This window comes from Pseudoliparis swirei, chromosome 6, assembly GCF_029220125.1.
Source record: "Pseudoliparis swirei isolate HS2019 ecotype Mariana Trench chromosome 6, NWPU_hadal_v1, whole genome shotgun sequence".
In the NCBI taxonomy this organism is placed as follows: Eukaryota; Metazoa; Chordata; class Actinopteri; order Perciformes; family Liparidae; genus Pseudoliparis; species Pseudoliparis swirei.
The window spans coordinates 8012076-8037361 of NC_079393.1; the positions used below are offsets into that span (position 1 = coordinate 8012076).

At 42.1% G+C, this 25286-nt stretch overlaps 1 protein-coding gene across 2 annotated transcripts in view; it reads right to left on the minus strand.

The window, feature by feature from the left end:
- shisal1b (shisa like 1b) overlaps positions 1–21690 on the minus strand; it is a 37806-nt gene extending 16116 nt beyond the window's left edge. For both annotated transcript variants that reach the window (XM_056416760.1, XM_056416759.1), the window contains exons 1-2: positions 21485–21690; positions 3619–3836 (exon numbers count right to left, since the gene is read on the minus strand). In XM_056416760.1, coding sequence (XP_056272735.1) covers positions 3619–3685 — 67 coding nt within the window. In that variant the 5' untranslated portion in view covers positions 3686–3836; positions 21485–21690. The remainder of the gene's footprint in view (positions 1–3618; positions 3837–21484) is intronic.
- Between the last annotated feature and the right edge of the window lie 3596 nt (positions 21691–25286).

Genomic DNA, 25286 nt, shown 5'->3' on the forward strand with positions numbered 1-25286 from the left:
TGCTCTACCGAGTGCCCATTCTAGTTTTAGTTGTTTCAGCCTAGAAAAAACTCAAATAACACCTTTTTAAAACAACCCAAGATTTGCCTATATTTGCAGCCCAGAGTTATGACCGATATCTGTACCGAAGGAGACAATTTATCGTCAAAAATAAACTCTCTGATGGACCAGACTATGTGAAGGTGACATTGTTCTAAAATAACCGTAAATATATCTTTGGCATCTCTTTACTACATCAAAGGCTTCATATGCCGATGCAATTTGTGGGTACCAAAACAGACACGCTGATATATCAGTCTGGCTCTATTTATGTACTTCGTTTGGCGATTTTGTAATAAATTAGCCTCTTTGATTTCTTTTGCTTCATCGTTCTCCTTCTAAACATGAATTAAATGAGATGATTGCATGTGAAGTCCATCCAGAATATTTCCTATTGTAACAGATTTGTCCTTGTCTTGTGTGTTTCCTTTCATCAATGCAGCCCTACAAAATCTGGCAGTAGACGTGTTGTCGCTGTGACATTGATTTACTTCAATGTCCACTTATGCTGCGGGATGATAGAAGTGTTTCAGAAATCTCAGGTAGCGATGGATCAGCATTTGAAAGGAGGCATCTCTTTCAGGTGATAATGAGCTCGGTGTGGCCGGCCATCTTCCCATCTAACGACCCGCAGCGGAGCAAGGGGATCGCAGTGAAGCGAAGGGTGGTTTGGATCAAATTCTTCATTTGACCTCTGCATTGACTGTACAATCCACTCGTGATATCCCACACCACCTTGCATGTAATGGAGGGGGCAGCAGTTTGTAGGTGCAGGAACTGCAGGCACTTAAATTGCACTGGTTTTGTTTACTGACCTCTAGCGATTTTTGTGTGGTACAAAGGCGCTCACTAAGTGTCAATGTTTTTTTTTACGACTTTGGTAAACTACAAACGCAAGCCGCTCAGCACGCCATCAGACGGCGTAGCGTCGTCGCGTAATATACACTACATACCGACGCCCTGGGTCAGACGCTACGAGACGTAGATAGGGTGTATGTGTATTTCAATTCAAGAACAGAGACATACTGTTGGCGTAGCCTACGCCAAAACGACAACACCAAAAAACCAAAACCAAAAAAAAAGCTGCTCACGTCATAGCTCCGATCGATCTCCGATCCGAACCGTACACACACAACAACATCACTCGCTGTCCAATCACAGACGGCCTCAGCTACCAGCTCAGGAGACGCTGTTTTAATCGGACATAACATTTCCTCAGTCCCTACAATACACTGCAATATGCCATGATATTGTTACAGTGTGTATAAATTTGCGTCTTTGCGCATGCCGAGATCCGCCGCCGCCCTCTCCTCCTCCCCATGTCGGACGGAAGAAGTCGAGAGAGAAATTGGGTCTGTGTGCGCGGATGTGTGTCGCCGCATCACGCAGCAGCGAATGCGACGAGAAGTGGCTTAGGGGGGAGCAGTGGTAATATATTTCTGCCTGTTTTCTGCCTAAAAAGCGCCCTATTTCTAGACTGAAATAATATCGGCATTATAATTATATAACTATGAGGATTTTATTAGTTGCCTATTTAGTGGTGCCCCCTCAGGACTGGTGCCCCCCGGCGCAGCGCGTCGCGTCGCGCGGTATGGGGCGGCGCTGCTGCAAACAGCCTGGAGAACACAAGCCACACCACCACATCTGAGGACCGTGAGAGACAGAATTTATTTTTGATGTTGTTGTTGGTGGTGGTGAAGAGTCAAGCGGAAATGGCTGTATCACCACGAGTTGTAAAAAAAACGCCACCACCTATCGTATCGGATATGACATGCTTTTATGATTTGAATTTACCACTGCATGGTATATTGGATAACAGCTGATCCCAAAAGATAGCATAGTAGCAAACTAAAGAAAGCAGCATTCACCATCACCATCCCGCATGAGTGACAGATTGACCTTTAAAATCTAATCCTATAAAAAGCAAATGGTACTTATGGTACTTTTGTAGTTCGACTATGTTGAGGAAATGTTACTTCCTGTATTCTTGTTGTTCTTAGTTTGTACTCTAGGTTGAAATGCACTTATTGTAAGTCGCTTTGGATAAAAGCGTCTGCTAAATGACATGTAATGTAATGTAACTGGCAACGAGGAAACAAGACGCCCTCGACATTGGAAGTGGAGCGTAAAGTCCTTTAACGAGGCGAGACTTAAAGGTTTGAAAAGAGACGAGGACGAGGGAAGTCTCCAGGCTTCTCAAATGAACAACCTCTGGTTCTGGAAAACCGGACGGTTGTAAACACACCCACCTGCCTAATTTCATTAACACCTCTTGAAATCTAGGATGCAGTTACCAGCTTGGCTCTAGCACTGCAGCGTGTTTACAATCTGCGGTCTGAGAACTGGCATGGCTCCCTCACCACGAGCAACATCTGAGCATCAGTCGCTGATCGAACATCATATTTATTTATTCCTGGCTACGCTCAGACCCACCAACTGTCATTCTTCCTCTGAAACAACATCAAACATGCAGACAGCTTATCAATAGAGCAAAAACAATGTCAATTGATCATTTACCAAGCAAATGCTGGTGCTATGGCTTAACTCAAGGACATTGTAATCGTCATTTTAAACTATTTTTGTTGAACAAAATATAGATTTATCAGAATAGGGATGGATTGTTAATAATTTATATTATATATATATATATATATGCATGTATGTATGTAATTATGTATATATATATTAATCCATATATATAAATGTATATATATATATATATATATACATACATACATATATATTATAGTGCAGCCCTACTATCAATATACCTGGCTATATGTATCGTCATCAATTTAAGAAAATAATCTAAATAAATGATTAACAATATTATTATTCTTAATAAAAACTAATTGACTTAAGTTAAAGGTGAGATGTAAAGTCCCTTTATTATATCAGTTGATTCTGGTTTTAAATTTAAACTGTTCACTGCAATGGATTTGAAGTGTTTCAGTAAAAAAGTCACTTAATATGGCTTTTCCATTTATTCCAACCTGCTTTGTGCTCCTGCTGCAGTGGCAGCTGATTTCTGCCTCCATCCCCTATTTCGTCATTTTAAAACATGAGTTGGCATCTTTTCCCTTGTGCATAATGCATATCTCTCAGAGATATGTGTTGGCTGTGCTCCTCTCTTTGTATCTGTGAGGGTTATAATGTGCTCTCCTCGCAGTCGTGCGCTGCATGTCCTCATTTAGAGAGCGCCCTGAGGTTCAGAGCTTTTCCCACCAAGTGCACTTTGGCAAGGAATGTTTTTTTAGACCCTTGATGTTGAGTGTCTTCGCCTTAACTTCTGGCCATCAGATGTCAACATCTATCTCCTCGGAGCCATGAAAGCGTGTCTTTTAGGGTCGTTTCGTGTATTTAGCTCATGGTGCAAATGGCTCTCTCCGTCCAGGACTGAGACCGACATTTCTGTGCATCCACAGTTTATAGAAACCACTTTGAGCATGCCTATATAACATGAGAACACCCATAAACTCCTATATGAGTGGTTGGAGGCTCCTGCAGTTATATAAATATACTTTTCAAGGGGGCCAGACAGGCAGACTCACTGATAAGCACACAGTAAACGTTGCAGACCTGCAGTGGAGAGCAAGAGGAAGATGACCGTCAGGACATTGAAGGACTGCCGGCTGGTGATAGTCATCTTCTCGACCTCATGTGGGAAGAAGGGAGCGAGAGGTATGGAGAGGGATGGAGGGATGGAGGGAAGGGGGTGGTTCTGCTTTAGCTGGGCGTGGGCATCCTCTGCTTGTTGACAGATCCTCTCACATGACTGCTGCTGGGCGTCAGGACTCCTGATGGGAACAAGACAAGCAGAGAGAGGAACGGTTAAGAGATTTGATTTGTATTTCAGGAAGTTCCACTCTACTGTGTGGACAGCTTGTCTGGCGGTGAGTGAACCACGATGCCTCCCTAAATCTGTCTTCAGGTTTATGTAATAGGATGGCTAGGGCATAGGATTGAAATTGGCACTCTAGGCAAAATACCTTATTGTGACAACATTTTTCAGTTTTTGACACAGCATGTTTCCACAAGATGCTGTTATTTCAGAAGGGTGGAGCACATCTTATGCATGTATTATAGGAATTATTGAGGCAAAAATGTGGAATTATAAGCCGATGAGCTGAAATACTGTGATTAATCTATTTAGTGGACTGACATTGGCCACGAATTTTATAAACAATTGATAATAAGAATGGTATTTAATTAAATGTACAATTCTGTAATCTATGAGCGTGTATTTTGGCATTCATTAGTGGGAAAAAAGCTATATCTGCTTTTCCACAGCTGGTCAGGAGAACATGCAAACAAATTAAATATCCCTTCAAATCAATGTATATGGAGAAGAAAGTTTACAATAATAAATGTATTATTAAATACCATGTAATGGTTAAAATCCTGGCAATTCCAGTGCATATAATTAAAAATAACGAATCCCGAGGCATTTATTATGCACATATTTAGCTTTTTGACTAAATTTCCCTGGAAGAAAATATACTGCTTACTGGTGCATTATATCAGGACCCAAAATAGTTAAGACACAGCTAATAAATCTATTTAGCATTTGAATTTGTAATTGAAATCATTGTAATTAATCAGTTTCTCCCATTTCGAACAGAGATAACGAATAAAAAAACACTAGCCAGCAGATATCTGATTATATAACTGCTTTGCAGTTAAGAAAAATGCTACAAGTGCACAAAATGATGGTGTTCTTACACTAAGTGTTGTTTTTATCAAATGTTTAATGAGTTACAGGAAACATGCTCCTTCAGCACACTTTACAGAGTTTGGATTGCAGAATTGCTGAAGAGCAGTTTACTTGAAAATAGTTCATCGTGGAAGTTCCTGAACTCTTCTTCTTCTGTCGATGTACAGTTACCATTCAAACTTGTGTCACCCATCCCCCGATGCTAAGGGAGATTAATGGGGTGGCAGCAGATTATGCTTAGCCATGCTTGTTCCTCCTGTTCTTTGGCAAATGTATTTCTTTAATCGTACCGGAGGAAATGGCACATAAACGGCCAATGAATATAGGAATTACAAACTCTGTCAATGAACAATTTGCATTTAGCCGTGGTTTTACAAAGGTGATGTGACTTTGAAGCGCTTATCAGCGGCAGCCACATGTGACAGAGGCACCCAGCATGAGCTGGATGATAATGGATGTGTTTTTTGTCTCAATTTCAGGGTAGCCAAAATCAAAGTCAGCGAAGCAAGTCTGTTTTTTAACCAGGGGGTTGGCGGTTCAATCCTCGCCCTAGTCGGTGTGTCCTTGAGCAAGACACTTAATCCTTAATTTCTCCCTGTAGCTGTGTCTACGGTGTATGCATGTATTATGATTGTAAGTCGCTTTGGATAAAAAGCGCCAGCTAAATGAAATTTAATGTAATGTAATACACATGTGTTATACCAAGTAATATGTTGAAATAGTTTGTTAAATATGGCGTTTGCTACTTAAACCATGAAATCTACACCTTCCGTGAAAAAAGATTATTTTTGAGTCCCAGAATCTGAGTCTGAAAATGACCCCAAGACCACCGAGGGCTTTGGCTGCAAGCTTGTCTTAAAAAAAAGTACAGAGAAGCTACATGAACCGAAAAAACCCTGAATAATTGAGAGGCCGACAGCAGCTGTATATAAAACCACATATAAGAAAGAAGCAACAACAACAACTATAAAACAACATCAATGTTACATTTTTTCTTCTGATGAACAATAATGTAACGGCGGATCACTTCCAGCTTAATGTTGCGTCATCACATCATCTGTTTTTCATTCAGCTTTTTGCAAGCTGTTTTGGCAAAACACAAAAATCTCGATGGAAAGTTTCGTTTAGAGTCTTAAATTCGTTTTACGTGAACACGACATCTTCATTAACCAGTTCAGAATTACGAAGTCACAAGAGATGATAAACGCTGCAGGAGATGAGCACTGAGCTTCATAATGCCTACAGGTGTGGGAAGTGTTTTTCTCCGATCATTCCATGCACTGATCGGATATCATTTTATCAGCTAATTTTTGCTGCACAAGAACAACAATACGTGTTACTTGCTCCTTATATCTGATTGGTGCTCCGCATGTGCAACTCACAACATGTATATATATTTGGATATTTTTGTGTTTGTTTGTCATCTTCAGAACAGAAACAAATGGGAAAGGAACTTCTCTTTTTGAAATAACACATCCTTTACAAGCTGCCAACGCAGAGTTGATAGGTGAGCTTCATGTAGGCTGGGAAGAATGTCGAGAGAGAAGAAGCACTCGACAACTTCCACGGCTTTCACACCTTTGCACACGTGGCTTGGCTGACCGCTTGACGGGTTCAGAAAACATTGGATGACGCAGACTTCCAAATTAGAGACTGACCGGAGTGGGCCGGAGAACAATAGAGCGTAGGGTGCGGTTTGAATCATCACATGATCAAATGTGATAACGTATCCGCTTGGATCCGCTTGGCCGTCGCACACTGACACACAGACCTGAAGCAAAACCACGGGATCCTGGATGACAAAAATCTAACTTGAATTCTGTTCCTCTGAACAAAGAGGACCCGGTATGACCTGCACTTCCTTTTTTAGACAGCCTGAACTACACCTTAAGAAGAAAAAATATATATAATATATATAGCGTATACATATGTGTTACGGCCTCTCTCGGTTGCACAGGCGTAACATACATAAGAGATACAGCTTTGACAAGGGTGGAACAAAGGAGGCAAACAATAAGTAAGGTGAAATACTGAAGCAGCCAACAACGAATATGTATTGGCAGAGTTAAGGCTTAACAAAGGTAAACTAAAACAGAAGCAACAAGCCGTCAGGGTCTCCAAGGACAACACAATAAACCAAAACCCCCATGCAAACTAGAAAATAAAAGGTCACACTGAACTACCATAGTGAAAGGAAAAACAATACCGAGCTCCTTGTCTAATCACATGTTGTGAAGATTCAATTCAATTCAGTTTATTTGTATCGCCCAATTTCACAAATTACAAATTTGTCTCGGAGTGCTTTACAATCTGTACACATAGACATCCCTGTCCCAAAACCTCACATCGGACCAGGAAAAACTCCCAAATAACCCTTCAGGGGGAAAAAAGGGAAGAAACCTTCAGGAAAGCAACAGAGGAGGATCCCTCTCCAGGATGGACAGATGCAATAGATGTCATGTGTACAGAAGGACAGATTTAGAGTTAAAACACATTCAATGAATATGAGTGTATGAATAGTTGATAGTAGGCATATTCCACGATGGAGACCTCCACGAAGATAAGCATTACTGAAAAGCAAACATGTGCCTGTTCAGTTGAGCCTTTGTGGAAAAACAAATGTGTTGGAGGAAACTAGAGAGGCCGAAACTCTTTGGAGAATCGCTGCTGTGTTAGTTCCTGTCGCTCTCCCTGTTCCAGCTCCCACTTGTTGCCATGCTTCTTACGTAATCCAAACCTCATGGGCTGATGGTGGCACGTGACCAAACCAGTGAGCGAAGCCGTTGCTATGGACCGTATGGACAGAATACGTATACGTGGAGCACAGCAGGGTTTTTAAAAACATTTTGATCCGACAAGCTGTTCGCTGTTCAGAAAGCCAGCCAGCTAAGGGTCCCGGGAGACTTGTTAGAGTAGCATTTATATTTGTTTATGTTTCTCTGCTCTCTTTCTACCTCCAGTGAAAGCTTCAGTGTACTGTCAGATGACAACGAGGGATTCCCATCCCATCAAGTCCCCCCTGCAAACCGCCTCCTATTCCTCTCTACCGCTGTTGCCTCTGACAATGGCGATACGGACGCTAGCTCTTCAGTCGCATGCAGTCACATCATTTTCACGTCGCTCTTTGTGCATTGCTGCAAAAGGGCGAGGTTTACTTCATCGCGGTGCGAAGGCCTTTGCTTACACAGGAGTGAAGGGGTTTGTGTAATGAGCCTGATGGTAGTGAAGCAGAACGCGTACTGTAAATACACGACGTCGTGCCCAGAGCAGAGCTCCCTGGGACTGGAAATAGAACATAGTGATCAGCTGAGCAGGCGTGCGACACAGATGGAGCTACTTGCTGTTTACGTCTGAGATCAAACCAAAATATACATAAATACCATGACAACCCGGTGGTACCGCTCTCAGAGTAAATGTAAAGGCTGTTACTGCATGAGAGGAAATATCTAAAAGATGAACACGCAATCAAAAGCACAAAGAGCGTGTTCATTCGGCCACATGGTCGTGGAAGCTGTTGCCCGGGAGAAGAAGGAAATATTATAAGCGACCAATTACTGCAGCAGGGTGACGGCACGCCTTTCGTTACAGCGGAGCAGGAGACCTGAATCTGTCAGAGGTTTGGTGAGGGAAAGTGCGGTGGGAGATTTGGAGGTGATATGCAGCGCCCTTATCTCATGAAGAGAACTCGTTTCTGTTATGACGTTAACTTCAAAGTATGAAACACTTCATCATGCTTTCTAAAAATCCTTATTTATTTATTCCTGCTATGTCTTTTATCTGATAGGCTTTGAAGTTCATACGACACAAACTCGACATTACAATGGTCTCTCTCTGCAGCTTAACTTTGTTTTTTAGGTTAAACATTATAGGTTCGGCATTTTGAGTATTTCCATTGCCTTTTTAATTACCTTCGCATTGAAAATGCGGAAGGTTATGTTTTTATCGCCGTGTATTTATTTATTTATTTATTTGTATGCGTGTTATTCGCAGAACTCAAAAAGTATTGAACCGAATCGCATGAAATTTGGTGGGATGATTGGTTATTATCCGGGGACCATTTGATTCGATTTTGGGATCAATCGGGTCAAAGGTCAAGGTCATGGAAAGGTCAAAATCTTTTTTTTTACCATAGCACGATACATTTTTGTACCAGTTGGCATGCAACTAATGCCAAAATGTTCATAATTCAATGCCCAATCTTGTGATATGCGAAGGTATGCGCTCTACGAGTGCCCATTCTAGTTATTTATTGTTTTGCCTGTGAAGGATAGTAGGTGGATAACTATTCACACTGCCTCTTTCATTAGGTTTTGTGCACGCTAATACACTCTCTGTGTGTACGTTGGGTCTTAATTAGTGTTAAAGTGCGTTGACAATCACCCTAAATCACACCAGTGTGTGAGCATCAGGAGTGAAGTTCAGCTTCGAGATGGGACTCCCACTTCACGCAGGTAATGAGTCTGCGTTAGCTAAGTGACTGCAACTCATATCTGGGTCTGCTGATGGGCCCGCATCCAAGTTCCGATCAGTATGCTGGCTCCAACGAGCCCTGCGTCGAATTGATGCTCCCTTTGACTGTCATCATAATAAATTGGGTTTCATTCACATTTGATGACATTAGAGCTTCACTCAGAGGCCCCACGGCGCTCCATTAGGATGCGACTCCCAAGTCGGGAGATTTAGAGCTGAGGTCTAATGGCCGTCACTGGCACAGAGAAGGGAATTGTGTGCATCGCAATTGTCAATGAGTTAAGAGCGGCAGTGAACCGGGTGGCTGGTAAATAGAGTAAGCGACCGCCAATGGCTTTCATCGCAAAACAAATATACAATGTCGAATATTATTGTATATTAAGACCTTCCCAAGTCATTTTGATAGTTTCCCTGCGCAGCACAGCTGGGTCTGAAATATATTTCAGCAGCACTGGGTGAAAGGCGGCATTCAAAGTGGTAGAAATATAATGAGCTTCAACAATTGTTCTCTAAAGATGTGCTTAAGATACTTAAACTCAGGATATCTTCCCATAGCCAGGGGGATTCACACATTTTAAATTTGCTCATTGGGATCATATTTATAAAACGTAACATAAGGCAAGGGATTTGTGTAACTTATAGCTGAAACATCAACACTTCATAAGCTTTGTATTGGCTATAATAGCAGTCCCTCCTCATAAGATAAACCATGCACGCTTGTAGACAAAACTAAACAGTTAACCCAACCTTTCAAAAAAAAATTCCGTATACAACTATTGACCAAACACTTGACGGGGAAATCTTTTTTACGACAGCTAGAACTGATAAGAATCCACCAAAAAAGTTGACTGTAAGTCAAAAGCAATTTGACTTCCTCTAAATATATGTGGAATATGAATTACTGTTCACAGTTTATACTATGTCGTAAAGCACATGCGTTCTGTGCCAGCTCTGATGTCTCTGAACAAATGTAATGCTGGGTCGCATGATGATTACATTTTATTTCTTGCAATTAACACAGAAGGAAATGTAATCCCATGAACTTTACATTTATTGCCAAATTAGTTTGTATAACTTAACCGAGCCAACACAGCGTGACACAAGCTATTTTTCTTGTTTCTGGAAACATTTGAACAAGTGTTTGTATGCTTTTTAACCACAAGTGACTTTTTAACTGCATTAATTGTTCTGCAATGATACCTGTGTCCTCGTATTGTATTATATATATTGTTGTTGTATTTGTGTTTGTTGCTTTATGGACTCATAAGTCTGAAATTAAATAAATATATAACTAAAAACTGGTGAAGGAAAGGCTGAGTCATAGGTCTTATATTAAATGTATCTTAGTGTATATTTGTGTTGATTTATATAGTAAAAAATCTAAACATTATAGACAAATAAAAGCAACAAGAGCAAGGCTAATTCATTCGGGGAACAAACACGTCATTATTTTTTTCTTTGATCCTATTTGCTCCAAACAGGCACAGCCAGATATCTTTCCATTAAACTGATGAAGCACTGTCAGGGTAACAACTGCTCATTCATTTGCACTATATCACTCGGAGAGCTGCAGAGCTACACATGAATATGACTGATGAACGGAGGTTCTTCTTCGGTTTATATAATCATCCACCTGAATAAATATTCCAGATCAAACAGTCTAAATAAAGCCCAGAGGCAGCAGCGTGTGTTTTGCTCTGGTGGCTTGATGTTGCTTGGGAGACGGCTACGTCACGGGAGATTTGATGAGGAATGTGACGTCTATTAATTAACGGCCACAATGCAGCGTCCAGGAAATGAATACGGTCGATCTGAAAGGGAGAAAAGCACAGTAGGGTTGCCATGGAGCGTGTTGTGGAGAGTTTGATCAGGGAGGCGACACACTGGGCTCGGCTATTGTGCAGTGCAGCCACCTTGCTGCATGGGTGGTCTGCTTCTGTTTTTACTTGGTAATGGTTTGTTAGCTTAACACAAGCTGAAGATGTGAGAAGAGCTGTAATCAAACTTAAATCTGCCGCTGGCTCGCTTAGTTTGCAGAGTACCTGCTGAGAGCTGCCATGCTGATGGAAACCATTCGGCCTCCCGCTTCATTTCGTCTCACACCCTCGATTCAGCACCAATTTGGATCGCAAAGGAAGACTTTTAAATAATACAGGTATTTAATCTAACCAGATCTAACCAGAATAATACCTATGATTAAATTTATTTAAATGCAGCTTCCTAAATACCTGGTAGAAATGGCAGCACGGCATCATTGTTTGGGACAATCTACTGTAGGAAGAATTTTTTGTTGACGATACATCTGCAGAGTGCAATATCAGCATCCTTCTGGAAATAAACCTGCAACAGATTCAGCTCCACTCCTCCAGCCTCATTTCAGCTCGCATCAGCAGTTGGTATCAAAACAATGGAGGTGATGGGAAAAGAAACCCGACACAATTTCTCAAGTTTTAACCAAATATAGAAAGTGAAAGGCGTATTTACAACTCGTCAGAAACACCTCAGAGATGAGCACCATCCAGCAGCTGATAGAAGAGCAACTATTCTTGATCAAATTATAATTTTATGTATTGCTTGGCAGTAAATATATGCATGCGGTGAGGGAAAGACGGCTAATGAGACGTATACTGGAGTCTAATCAGTTGAATTCATTATGCAATCAAGGTCTCAATTTAAGATAATGCAGATCTACAAAGGTCTGCAGCATGACTGAATCCAGGATATTCAATATCATAAATCATCTAGAGTGCTTAGCTTCCGTCTCTTTTTGACGAGCACTGAAATGAGAGCTTGCCGTCCCTGAGCAGAAAGCTCTCCGAGATCTGCCTTGATCGAGCGACTTTGAGGATTGTTTGTTGTCGAGTTTGACTGCTCAATGTCACAGAGACACAGAAGCTTGCTTTCCAGGAATGGTTCCACTGCAGCTCAACACACGGCTCCATCGAGGTTGGAGCTGCCTCCTGGCTACGCAGAGACCTCGTCTGTCAACGCCTCGGCGCCTTGGCACTCAAATTCAGTTTTTTCTTTGGTTGTGGGATTGTGACTCACGGAGAATAACTGGACTCGATTTGGCTACGCGGTTCGGAGACACATCCTGATGACAGGACATTATCTCCCAGACACAAGCCCTGCATTGTTTGTATGGATTTGCTTTAACACGACCGACTCTGGGCTCAGTTCCGCGTCACTCTCCGCCTGAACGCGGAATCAAAAAAGATTGGTAGCCTGGTGGGAATTTAGAAAATGAAGAAAGAGACAATTCTGACTCGGGACAACAATGCATAACAAAACTGTGGCTGTGAATCTGTGTGAATATTCGCGTTTACGCAGACCATCATGGTCGGGGGCCAACACAATACATCAGTTGTCACTTTGCAAAAAAAATATGTTCTGATCCAGCAGTTATCTCTAGGGTTGGGTACCGGAAACCGGTGCCGACATGGAGAGCACATCAGCGTCAGGCTGGGCGCCATGGGGAGACCGATGATGACAAGAGCAGCCTTAACTCAGATTAGTCCCGTAACGTTGATTGCAAGTCTTGCATTCATAAAAGTAGGCCAACAAATAATAAATTAGCCATTATAACCATCTTTAAGCTCGCTCATAGCTCGTGCTAGCTACGAGATACGAGCGCGACAGTCTGATATCCGTTTTTTGTCAGTGCGGCCATGAGACCGGCTTTTACAGGGAATATGACCGAAGAGGTTTTTAATGTCGTCATTGTCAATCGTCGTTTTGTGCTTCTTTTTTTTTAAAGTATCGGTTCAGGCACCGTTTAGGCACCGCTATCGTTTTAAAAGTACCGGTTTAGCACCGGTATCAAAAGAAGAAAAAAAATGATACCCATCCCTAGATATCTCACGGTATTTAACACAAATAAACCAACAAGTATTAAGGGGTTAAAACACTGACGTGAGGTATAGTTTGTGTTTGGTGTGCACGGCACATCCTACTCTGTGATGGGAAGGGATTTTTTACCTTTTATTTTATTCATTTCGGCATGAACTTCCTGAAGAACATTCTTGAATGAGAAGCCACATTTTACCTGTGCAAAATCCTGCATATATTTATGGCACAGAAGTAATATCTCTTTTAAGATACACCGCAAACTCTCCAACAAAGGACACATGGACTCAACTGTGTAAGTGGCTTTTACCTTAAGGTTACGATATGATCATTAACTAACAATATGTACCTGCGAGATGTAACCTATTACATTAGATGACCCCGTTCCTTTAAGGTTATTACGTTTGCTCATGTCAACTGACACTCCCTGAACATATTAAAAGACACATTTAGGAGTGTGTCGGATCTAAAAGTGGCTCACTGAGCGCAGAGTATGCGTGTGAGTTTCCCCTCAGATAACCCTCCTGAACAATCGTCAGCCTTAAGAGGTTTATCACCCCAGACCAAACTCTGTGCCGCTTACTGTGTAGCCTAGAAATAGCTGTGACAGATGTCCCGTGGAGAACCGGAGAGCTCTCTCACACCTCGGGGTCCAAGAGGTCACCTCGGGCAGCGGCCACACCATACGGCCAAGAATACCTCGGAGGAGAGCGGATAATACCCAACACTGCTCCACGTCCAAACGCTAATGGCATTTTGGCAGGTGAGAGAAACCTTAAAACACAAAGAACCGCTTGTGGGCCGTTCCAGCGATCATTACTGGAAGTGTTGGTGGATTGGCCGTCGTAGTGGGACGGCACCTCGTTAATGAGGCTGTCCGGATTTTGACCCGTGGAGAGTGAACTTAACTCAAGTTCGCATTATTATGGCAGATCACCTTTGAATTATATTTTCCTATTATGTCCTGGAATGCTCTCTGAAGGCTAGTGAGTTCAACTCTGCTCTCTAATGTTGTAAATTTGTGCTAAATGCTCTGAAGTGTTCACTAAAAAGGTCCAATTAAGCCAATTTATGTGACTGGAATGAAGTTTTTTTTAATAATAAAATTGGACAATAGCAGAGTTACCTGCTGTTATTAGCTGATAATATGTGGATGTGTTTACTGTGTCTATTTAAATTATTCGTAATTATTGGAGAGAGGAATTATAGTCTTTTGATTCAACATGTAATAAAATGGCTGTCATTTGAGCCCATAATGACTCCCGGATTATAATGAGTCTTTAAATGACATTATCTCTGTCAGCATGGTGAGCATATAGAGGCCTGCTGCTGCAATATAGACACACACACACACACACAGTTACAACCACTGTAATGAGGGTTTTCTGATATTGGACTCCAGTATGTGAAGCAGCAGTCTCCTTGGTAGCCGACTTACGAAGCAAAAGCCCAATATCCCACAGACACACACAGCTTGTATCCACATTAATGCTTTTCCTGTCTCGTACCAAGCCGTGCCTACTTATGTCTCAGATGCCCAATCTGTATTTGTCACGGTGCTATTACGAGTGGACCCAAAAGCACGACTCAGACAGGAGTAACAAAGATGACTGTCTTTAGTTGAAAACAGGCTGGGTCAAAACCGGGAGATCAGTCCAAGAAATAAACAAGTCCAAAAAGGGGCGGGGTAGAGAATTAGAGGTCAGAACAGGCAGGTCAGGAATATACACTAATAACGTTGGAGAACTTGGCATGAAAACACAAGACAATCTGGCAGAGGACAAGAGCAAGTGAGGGAACCTAAGTAGACAGGGACTAACGAGGGAATGGGCAACAGGTGAGACGGGCATGAAGACCAGGTGAAGGTAATGAGGGATTGATTAGGGAGTAATCAGAGGCAGGTGAAGAGAGTTGGACTGACGAGATGGGAAGCAGGATCTGGAATGACATGATAGTTGAAGAGACAGGATGAAAACAACGAATAAAAAAAGGAAGGTGTGGAGCTAAACTGTTACAGTATTTATACTTTGGATTTCTATCAGGCTCTTTTAGAGGAAGATGGATTGTTGTTGTTTTTAGTAAGTAATGTACAATAAACAGGTCAAATAAACATGTTGGTTTTATGTGCATTTTAAAGTGGTCAAGGTTAAATCATAATGTGAATATGCCAAAAACAACACATGTCAATGTCCAAAAAGGTACATATTACGGAGCTTGACTGTTTACGTTACCTCGAGCCAATGTACCATGTCTTTCTATTTCCTGTGAAACCCCACTGTCCAACACTCCCTCAGCACCAAACAACAGACAGATCAGGTTGGTGAGTGGCTGGTGAACCACGTGGAGCATTGAGCAGTCACATATTTCCCTCAGGAGAAGACCAACAACTGAGCTAAAAAAAGAGTGAATATTAGTCTATCTGGTTATTTTGTTACTGTAAAAACTATTTGTCACCATAATAAAGATATTTCTCATCACTTAAATCAAGTAATCACAAGACTAACGCAAGCATATTGCCCAGCTGTTTCCCTCCAGTCTTCTCACTCGCCACTTCTCGTTGCCACTGTAGATGCATTAAAGCGGTTACCTCGACATGGTCCTTTTATCTGGTGATAAAAGCCTTATCTCTACGTTTCACGGCTGAGCTTAGGTGACAGAGTCTCTGCTGCACCTCCGGCTCTGTAATCAACGGGCAGTGTCCGACAGCGACGTTTAACCCTTCGCCCACTCCCCGTGCGTCTCTGCTGTCAATCGCACCTGCTCTCTTCCTTCAACACCTCAGTCAGGGCGGTCCGTCGAACTTTATCTATCTTGGCTTGTTTGGCTTGTTTGCTGCTCTCAAATGAAATACAAAGTGCTTCCACATTATGTACAGTTACAGATCTGTAACATAATGCACATACATTATAGAAAATGTGCATATTTTGTTTTAAGATACAGAGCTTCTCTTATCTGAATGTACATTTTTGTTCACAAGTCAGTGCAGGTTTGGGTCCATTTTATCGAGTTACCACTAGCAGCAGTCAATATTTCTTGTTGCATCCATGTGACGTCTGTGAAGGGGATGAACATCATTCTCATTATAGTCACATCTCACACTGATCAACTGGAGGGTAAACACAGGTCGAAGAGGAAAAGCTGCTCTGATCACAGGTCAGAGTCCAACTAACGAGCATTGACATGGAGTGGGGTCACGCATACAGATTTAAATGCCAATATGCCAATATTATGGTTATTCTCTGTGTTTTCTCTTTTGTAATATCACCCTTGGGAAAAGTCACCTGACCTTTCCTCCTTAAATAATTTTTTAAAGAACTGATTACATTGAAAAGAACAATAATGAACAATACGCAATACATGATTGAAATTAACAATAAGCATAAACGCTATACTTCTGAAAATGGGCCCAACTTATGATTAAATTTCCCTCTTGTGAATTGTGTGATTTAACTGTTTCAGCTGGGTCAATACTACACAAGCCTCTGAGGAGCCTGAATCAATGTATTTGTTCTCCCCCTAAGTGTTGACCAGACACACACACACACACACACACACACCGTGCGTTATAATTCAAAGCAGCTACTGGGTGAACCTGTGTCTGAATTTCAACAGCTTGTTGGTATATTTGATTATTTATTCATCATCTCATTTCAGTAACTGAACACGAGGAGGAAAATGCCTTTCTGACGCCAATAAAAAGAAGAAAAAACACCCCATCCCCCCAAAAAAACAACACAGCAACAGAGCCCAAAGCAATGTGCACACATTGAGGAGCAAAATAAATGCACCTTCTCAAAATATTGACATTTCGATTTCGTGAAAAAAAAATGTACGGGCTTTTTTCGTCAGTGGCAAACAAGCATTGAATTTGGACTTGTGTGGCTGTTGCACAAGTGTAACAGTCCGCCCAGAGGGGTCGGGATGCATGGATCCGCATGGAGCGGGATACTGATATTAGCATCGACAGTATTTGGCACAAAGTGTGAGCTGGCTCTCTGCCTCCGGCGTCTAATGGTTACAGCATTGAAGTGCACGAGGGCCACAAGGAGGGAGAGCCAGAGCTTACAGCTGATGAGTAGGGACAGTGTGTGTGTGTGTGTGTGTAGGTGTGTGTGTGTGTGTGTGTGTGTGTAGGTGTGTGTGTGTGTGTGTATGTGATTCGCTCCACAGGCTAGATTATCATCTGTCTGGTGGAATCTGATCCGGAGGAGACTCCTCCATCAAAGGAAAGGCAACGTTTCATCAAGAAATCTGCCTCTGCCAGCCTCTCTCTCTCACACACACACACATACACATTAATAAAGACATACAAACACACACACACACACTTATATCCTCACCCACACAGAGCTGTAAACACATGCACATGCATACTGTATGCACATACTCTTCTTCTCTTTTTCATCTCTTTCTTTCTAACAAGCACACACACAAATTAAAGCACACACTTAAGACACACGCATACTGTACACCCATACCCATACCCACGCGCACAAACACACACGCATACACACACACACACACGGCCAAGGCTGGGGAACATGGTGTGAACCCCCGGGAGTGAGAAGCCACGACGACAGACCAGAGAAACCAAACGAATGCAGAGTTTTCTAAATTCCAGATCAGAAAGCAAAACACTTCTGTGCACACAGTGTGACTACATGCTGTTTATTTTGGGTTGAAGAATGTAATTAGATGGCGGCTGTTTGTGTTATTAATCAGTTATACTGTCGGCTGGGAACTGTTCAATATGATTTTTGGTGAGTGGGGGAATGCGAGGATCCAGTGCACTCGGAAAGTCAGATAAAAGCCTTTGTTCTGTTAATGTGCAAACAGATGTATTTCCTTATTTCACTTTTATTGCATCCGTTTGCTATTCTAAAAAATTACATCTAAAGGATTACATTTCAGAGAGCATGCAACCCTATAACCAACATTAGAATAAATATTTCAAAGTCTTCAGGGGCTTTCACACATAAAATCTAGACTCCTAATGGAAGAAAATGAACGTCATATTCTTACATTGTTTGTAGAAAAAAAGACAAATGCCTCACAGGATAAATGTGTAAACCTCGAGCCCAACTAAATTCCTTTTGATACTTAATACTGAAAGTTGATTCATCAGTTAGTCGACCGTCAGAAAATTAAGCTTCAACAATTTAGGAATTAATTAATTTGCAGGATTACCAAACATTCACTTGTTCCAGCTTTTACCATGTTCCATGTGATGATTAACTGAAAAGCTGTATCTTAAGGATAAATGGCTCTGAACAAAACAAGCCATTTGGGGACTTATCTCGAGCTTCAGAAAATGTTTTAAATGTTTGGACTAACCGATGAATTGATTTATGGACAAACATTTTATTTATTTTTTCTTTGCAAACTCAGAATATGTATCTATTTCAGATTTCTGAGGTTTTAATGCAACAGAAACATTTATTTGTGTTTACATGAGAGTCATCCAGTAGGAGGTTCCAGTAGATTTCAGTTTTTCCTCATGATTCATACAGTTAGTAAGATGATAGATAATAAGATATCTGGAATATACAGTTACCTGGTCGACAAAATGTTCAATATCCGGTTAAACATTGACTCCTGTTTGTGTGTGATAAACTGGGGACACAATACTCGGAAATACAGTTTCAGTTGGTACTCTCTCCTAAATAACCTACTCTGCGCTCTGATATGTCAAGATGTATGGCTGGATTGTGCCGTGTGTGCAGTGACAGGAAATGCCACTCTGTATTGCTGAGAGCGTAATATATTTCTGCCACATCTGAACCGTGATAAGAACCACCATCCGTGAGATAACGAAACCACGGTTGTACCAATTTCAGCTCCTCGCTTACGACTTTAATATTTGAGGTTGTGGCACCAAAAAGTCTTCCTCTGCCAAAAGATTGTCTGCATTTGGTGCCGCCGGCGACTCGGCAGCTCCGGCACCAGTTGGATCGCCTGTTCTGAATATGAAATGCTCCTCACTCAAACATCTTCACCTTGAGGGCTTCTGCCAAGACACCGGTCACGACGCCTCCCCTGGTGTGAGTCTGTGCATGCGTGTGTGCGTGTGTTTGTGTGTGTTATTCTGCCTTGCATGTGTATTGGTGCATGATATGCCTGGGGGGGGGGGGGGAAATGAGTGTATTTACTGCACGTGCAAGTTAATGTGTTCACGGGATATATATTGACACACCCTCAATGGCGATGACTCCTCCGGGTAGGGAAAGTGTCAGCAAGCCACTGATGGACTCACTTACTGCACAGTGTGTGTGTGTGTGTTTTTGTGTGTGTGTTTGTGAAGACAAGGTGACAAAGGAAACGTGCCTTCACCGATGACTGATGGCAGAACCCAACTGTCCTCATCTTGCTTATTTTCCGGTTCAGACTAAACACAAAGCACTAATCTGCTGCTGATTGATCCTTTTTGAAAGCACCGCTTTTGTATAAACACATCCTGTTGAATATAGACCGAACATCGACGGCCACTGAAATAAATGGACACTAAGGCTTAGTCGGATGCAATATATCTCCTTTTGTGTCAAAACACACCGAGTTAAGAATAATTGCCTCGACGTGCCTCCACCTGTGTTTACAAAGAGAACAGAATACTTGTTTCTTCTCGATAATGCATTTTCATGCACACACACACACACACACACACACACAACAGTGAATCTCTGAAGAACTCAGTCATTCATCAGCCTGCGTCAGAGGCCTTTGTTCCCAGGAGCCAGAGGCCAACCTCAGTGTCTCCAGGCACACTTTTTATTGCTTTCAAGGTGAATTTTCTCGCTCATACACAATATAAATACAGCCTGAACAAAAGCAGAGTCCTTCGTGAGCCCATTCATCGCGTGCACAACTGCTCACCCATTCATTACAGAAATTACACAATAGTCCATCACCATATGAAATCAATGTATGGGCCAGGGTGTTTTTTTAATGACTTCTTGTCTTCCTCCTGTTGTCTCACTGACCGTGTTTACATGCATTCGAATAACTGGCTTAGTCGGACTGAAATCGAATTATCCGTTTAATGTAAACACCTTTGTTCGACTATGTGCGGTCCGACTACGATCAGATTAACACCCCTGGATAACTCGATCCGATCCGGTTGATAATTCGACTATCGCGGCATGTGACGGTGAATTGGATTAGGAACTGGACTTTGCGTCTTTGCGCATGCTTGAGATCCCGCCGCCCTCCTCCCTCCCTCCCTCCCATGTCGTGACCCGGAAGTCGAAAGAGTCGAAAGAGACGATAATGTCACTATTAACATTGTGCAAGAATAGTAGAGGGATGTAGCTTCGCCTTGCTCTCTGTTCGCCATCTTTCTCCAAATGTTGATGTTGTTGTTGTTGGTTGTTGTTGGTAGTGGTGAAGAGGTCAAGCGGAAATGGCTGTATCACCACGAGTTGTAATGTAAACAGCGCCACCTATCGTATCGGATATGACATGCTTTCGGCCAATGATTCGAATGACTCACTGCCATGTATATTGGGATAATAGCAGATCCCCCAAAAGATAGCAGAGTCCGACTAAAACAAGATTCGAATTATACCATCATGTAAACGCACTGACTAGTTTACCCCATGAATAATTTCCTCCATGTGTGGTAATGAAATCTCTACCTCCAATACACACCCAAGAGACGTATTATGTTCGTATGCATGCGTGGACCCACACACAGCCGCGCACACAGCACAATAACACACTTGCTGTGCACGTGCGTTTGCAGCGCACACACTCGCAATAATGTTCGCTGTCATGCAAAATCAGAAGCGCTCACAAACCGCTGCCCCATGGCCAGTTTTCACACAGACACACACATGTGACAGCGGGATCTGTTCCCCTCAGAGGAGCAGGCTTTTGTGCGAATGAACAAAGGGAATCTCCTTTGTCCTTTTTGCTCCTCTCTCCCCCTAAAATCCTACCACGTGCCACCAATGCGTCTCCCACTGTTTCCAAGTTACCGGCAGCGTCGGCCGCCGATCCCACTTAATTGCCTCTTGTGTAAAGTGACGACTGATGAGAGCGAGCCGTCCTCGTCGCCTTTTCCCATGCTGCTCGCTCGCTGCTGCTGCCTCACCAAAGGAGAGACTCCACCTGAGACCCCCGCTGTATGCCTTGGGGAAATTACACAGTCGTGTTGAGCCAGAGTGAAACTTCCGTAGCTCGAACTGGGGACTTAATGCGTGAAAAAATAAACGTGACTGAAATAGTTCTCAACATTTAGAAAACTGCTCTGTGAGGACACTTCATTTCAGCCCTATTGGAGACGAAGGGATGGAGATCACACGAAGATGAAAGGCTTTGCATCGGAAATGTCTTTGAGATAACAAAGTAAAAGAGCACAGAGTAAAGCAATAGCAGCATGCAGTGTTGACTATTGATAAGCAGCTTTTCATCACTAACCTTTGCTCGAGCCTGGAGAAAAAAGAAAAGGTCTTCTCGCTCACTCCTACTCGCTGAATTCACCACCCTGTTGCTCCTTGATTCCTCTTCCTTTGTTGCGCCTCTTCCTCACAAATAGAACCTCCTCATCCTCAGGACCGGGGCAGGAATTAACAGCTCACGAGGGAAGCCAGGCGGAAGAGACAGAAAACATACCAGAGAAGAAGAGAAACACTTCTCTTCTCGCCCCCAAGTCCTCCCTGGCAGTGTATCCCCATCCGTCAGAGCACAGCGACTGAGAGTATGTGTGTGAGAGAGAGAGAGAGAGAGAGAGAGAGGGCGTCAGAGAGACAGATGAAACGATACTGAGTAAGTGGGCGAGTGAGAGAGAAAGTGAGAGAGGGAGGGAGGGAGGGACAGAGAGCTTGTGTGTATCCACTGGAGGGTGATCCTCTATATACTGCATGAGCTCATGTTTATCTGCCTGCCTGTCTCCTCTGCATGCATTCCTTCCCGACAGGAGCCACACGGTCAGTTGCTTTTACAGGAACAACACATTGTTTCCTCTTGAGGGAGAGGACTTCCTGATAGTCCTCCACTCAACTTCCATCATAAGTGATATACTGACTCCCTGTGTTTGTCTCTGTCTCTCTGTCTCTCTCACACACTCCTGCAAATCAATACAATCTAGCTCTCTGCTCATTTATTAGCATCATTGTGAGAGGTCATCTAATCTCTTATCTCCCAGCATCGGCTGCCCAGAGGTTGTTCCAACAAGGAATGTGTCGCAATGTTATTTCGGATTCACGCTGTGCAAAGATACAAACCGACAAACAGAAGCGACATTGTGTCAAATGCGCAAATTATCAGATACACTGAAGATAAAACTTGCATTCTCTCAAATGGCCAGCAGGGGGGGGGGCGACGACTCCTGTTGCAAAAAGAAGTCAGATTGTATGGAAGTCTATGGGAAATGACTCTACTTCTCACTTGATTTATGACTCAGTAAACATTGTAAACATGAGTTTATGGTCTCAATTGTTATAGTTTCAAGTCTTCTTCAATATACAGCATGATGTTCATTTGCCCCATTTATAGTCAAATAGACTGGCAGATCTACCTTGTGATTGACAGATCGCTAACCGGCATCGCTACATCACTCCTCAGTCTAAATATGGTCATTTCTGTTAAACTGGTTGCAAAAAACAAGATGCTGACGGTCAAAATACAAAATGGACACAACTCAAGGTTTCAAAACCGTAGTCCACAAACCAATGGATGACGTCCCGATGACCAACCAGCAATTTGATATGATGGGTATATTTTGCGATTCTATAATCAAAACAATTAATATACACTGGAAATGTTATATATTTGACTTCCGACAGCTTATTTGAAAAAAGAAATCTTTTGTCAAAAAATATATTACCTTGGGCTACGAAAAGCTGCCAAACTGCATTTTCTTTCACAATTTTCTGTCGATCTATAGCCTAATTCATTGAAAAACTATTTTGCGATTGATTGATGAGGAAAATCATTATTTGCTGCACTATTGCATTTGCATACAAACAAGTGCTGATTAAGTGTGCCGAGAGAAGATCGATTCTCTCCAGGCCACCCTGGGAATTATGGCCCTTTATAGCCACCTCCCAGCTGTGTTCATCAACACTGTCAGTGCTTATCGTAGATCAAAATGAATTGAAGCTGTCCAAATTATAATTAAACCCACAATGACATTTTATCAGAACCCGGCTTTATGTCACTGTCTGAAGAGTAAACTAGTGGGAACTGTTGGTTTTCAACATTTAGGCTAAAGACAAACCAGTATTGACTCTGGTGCCTAGGTATCAGCACTGCTTGTGTGTATAGGACACGCTGTAACGTGACACTCTGCATTTCTTATCTTGCTCTGTCTATTCCTGATGTCGCATAGCAGCCACAGAGCCTAAGTCAGTGCGTTTACATGATGGTATAATTCGAATCTTGCTTTAGTCGGACTATGCTATCTTTTGGGGGATCTGCTATTATCCCAATATACAGGACTGTCTCAGAAAATTAGAATATTGTGATAAAGTTCTTTATTTTCTGTAATGCAATTAAAAAAACAAAAATGTCATGCATTCTGGATTCATTACAAATCAACTGAAATATTGCAAGCCTTTTATTCTTTTAATATTGCTGATTATGGCTTACAGCTTAAGAAAACTCTAAAATCCTATCTCATAAAATTTTAATATTTCCTCAGACCAAGTAAAAAAAAGATTTATAACAGCTGAGTGTTTGTCAAGGCTCAGGAAACCCTTGCAGGTGTTTTGAGTTAATTAGACAATTCAAGTGATTTGTTTAATACCCTACTAGTATACTTTGTCATGATATTCTAATATTTAGAGATAGGATATTTGAGTTTTCTTAAGCTGTGCCATAATCAGCAATAAATCAGAATAAAAGGCTTGCAATATTTCAGTTGATTTGTAATGAATCCAGAATGCATGACATTTTTGTTTTTTTAATTGCATTACAGAAAATAAAGAACTTCATCACAATATTCTAATTTTCTGAGACAGTCCTGTACATGGCAGTGAGTAATTCGAATCATTGGCCGAAAGCATGTCATATCCGATACGATAGGTGGCGCTGTTTTCATTACAACTCGTGGTGATACAGCCATTTCCGCTTGACCTCTTTACCATTACCAACAACAACCAACGACAACAACATCAACATTTCGAGAAAGATGGCGAACAGAGAGCTAGGTTAAGCATAAATTCTGTCTGCTCTTCGGTCCAGAAATGTGTGGTGGCTCGACTACTTTTTATATTTGACCTTTAAGACCTTCTTTGTGTTACACGTTTTACTGTACGGCGAGTTTCCAAACCTGCTAGGAAGACAACTGGAGAGAAAAACAGAACAAACAACAAGGCTTACAGAACAAGGCAACTCGTGCTACTACTTTGCTCGCTGGAAAGTTAGCGCCAGCTAAAATGGCTGCGAGCACATCCCCAGGTGAGGAAACCCACTCAGCCCCCGAGAGCCCGTCACGATGCAGCAGCTGTTCTACCGGCTGGAAACCCACCGTACCGGTATGAAGGAAGACACGACGGCGCTGATGCAGACTTCATCTCAGTCATTACAGGTCCCCATGGACGCGCTTACGAGGGGATGTGATTTCATCCAACAAACGTCTCACCGAAACAATAGTGGGCACACACTTTGAGCGGCTCACTTTGGCCGAAGCGACCATTAAATCCATGAAGTCCCAGAATAAACTTCTTAAGACCCGTATTATTCGCCTTAGCTATCAAACCCTTATCCGTTGCTGTTAAGGCATCCCCTAACATTAAAGGAATTCACAGATGGAGCACTGAGCACGGAGTCTCGCTAGATGCTGATGATTTATTAGTTTATATTTCGGACCCGGTGGAATCTGTCCCCGCACTAATTGAAATCCTGAAGCAGTTTGGGAGCAATTTTTTCTACGGATTTAAATTGTATTTCTCCAAAAGTAAATGCTTCCCTTTAAACAATTTGGCAATAAAGACTCCAAGAATGCAACTGACTTTCCACAAGTGTGATTCTGAACTCAAATATGTTAGCATCTATATCACCCACAAATTTGAGCGCTTATGTAATAGAAATTTATTTTCATTAATCACCAAAATGAAGACTGACTTTGAAAGATGGAAAACAATCTCATCTTCTTTAACAGGTAGAGTTAAAATAAGATGATTGTTCTACCACGCTTCTTATATCGGTTTCAATGTCTGTCAGTGTTCCTGCCTAAACTCTTTTTTACTGAGCCTTCTCTGGGATAATAAACAACCGC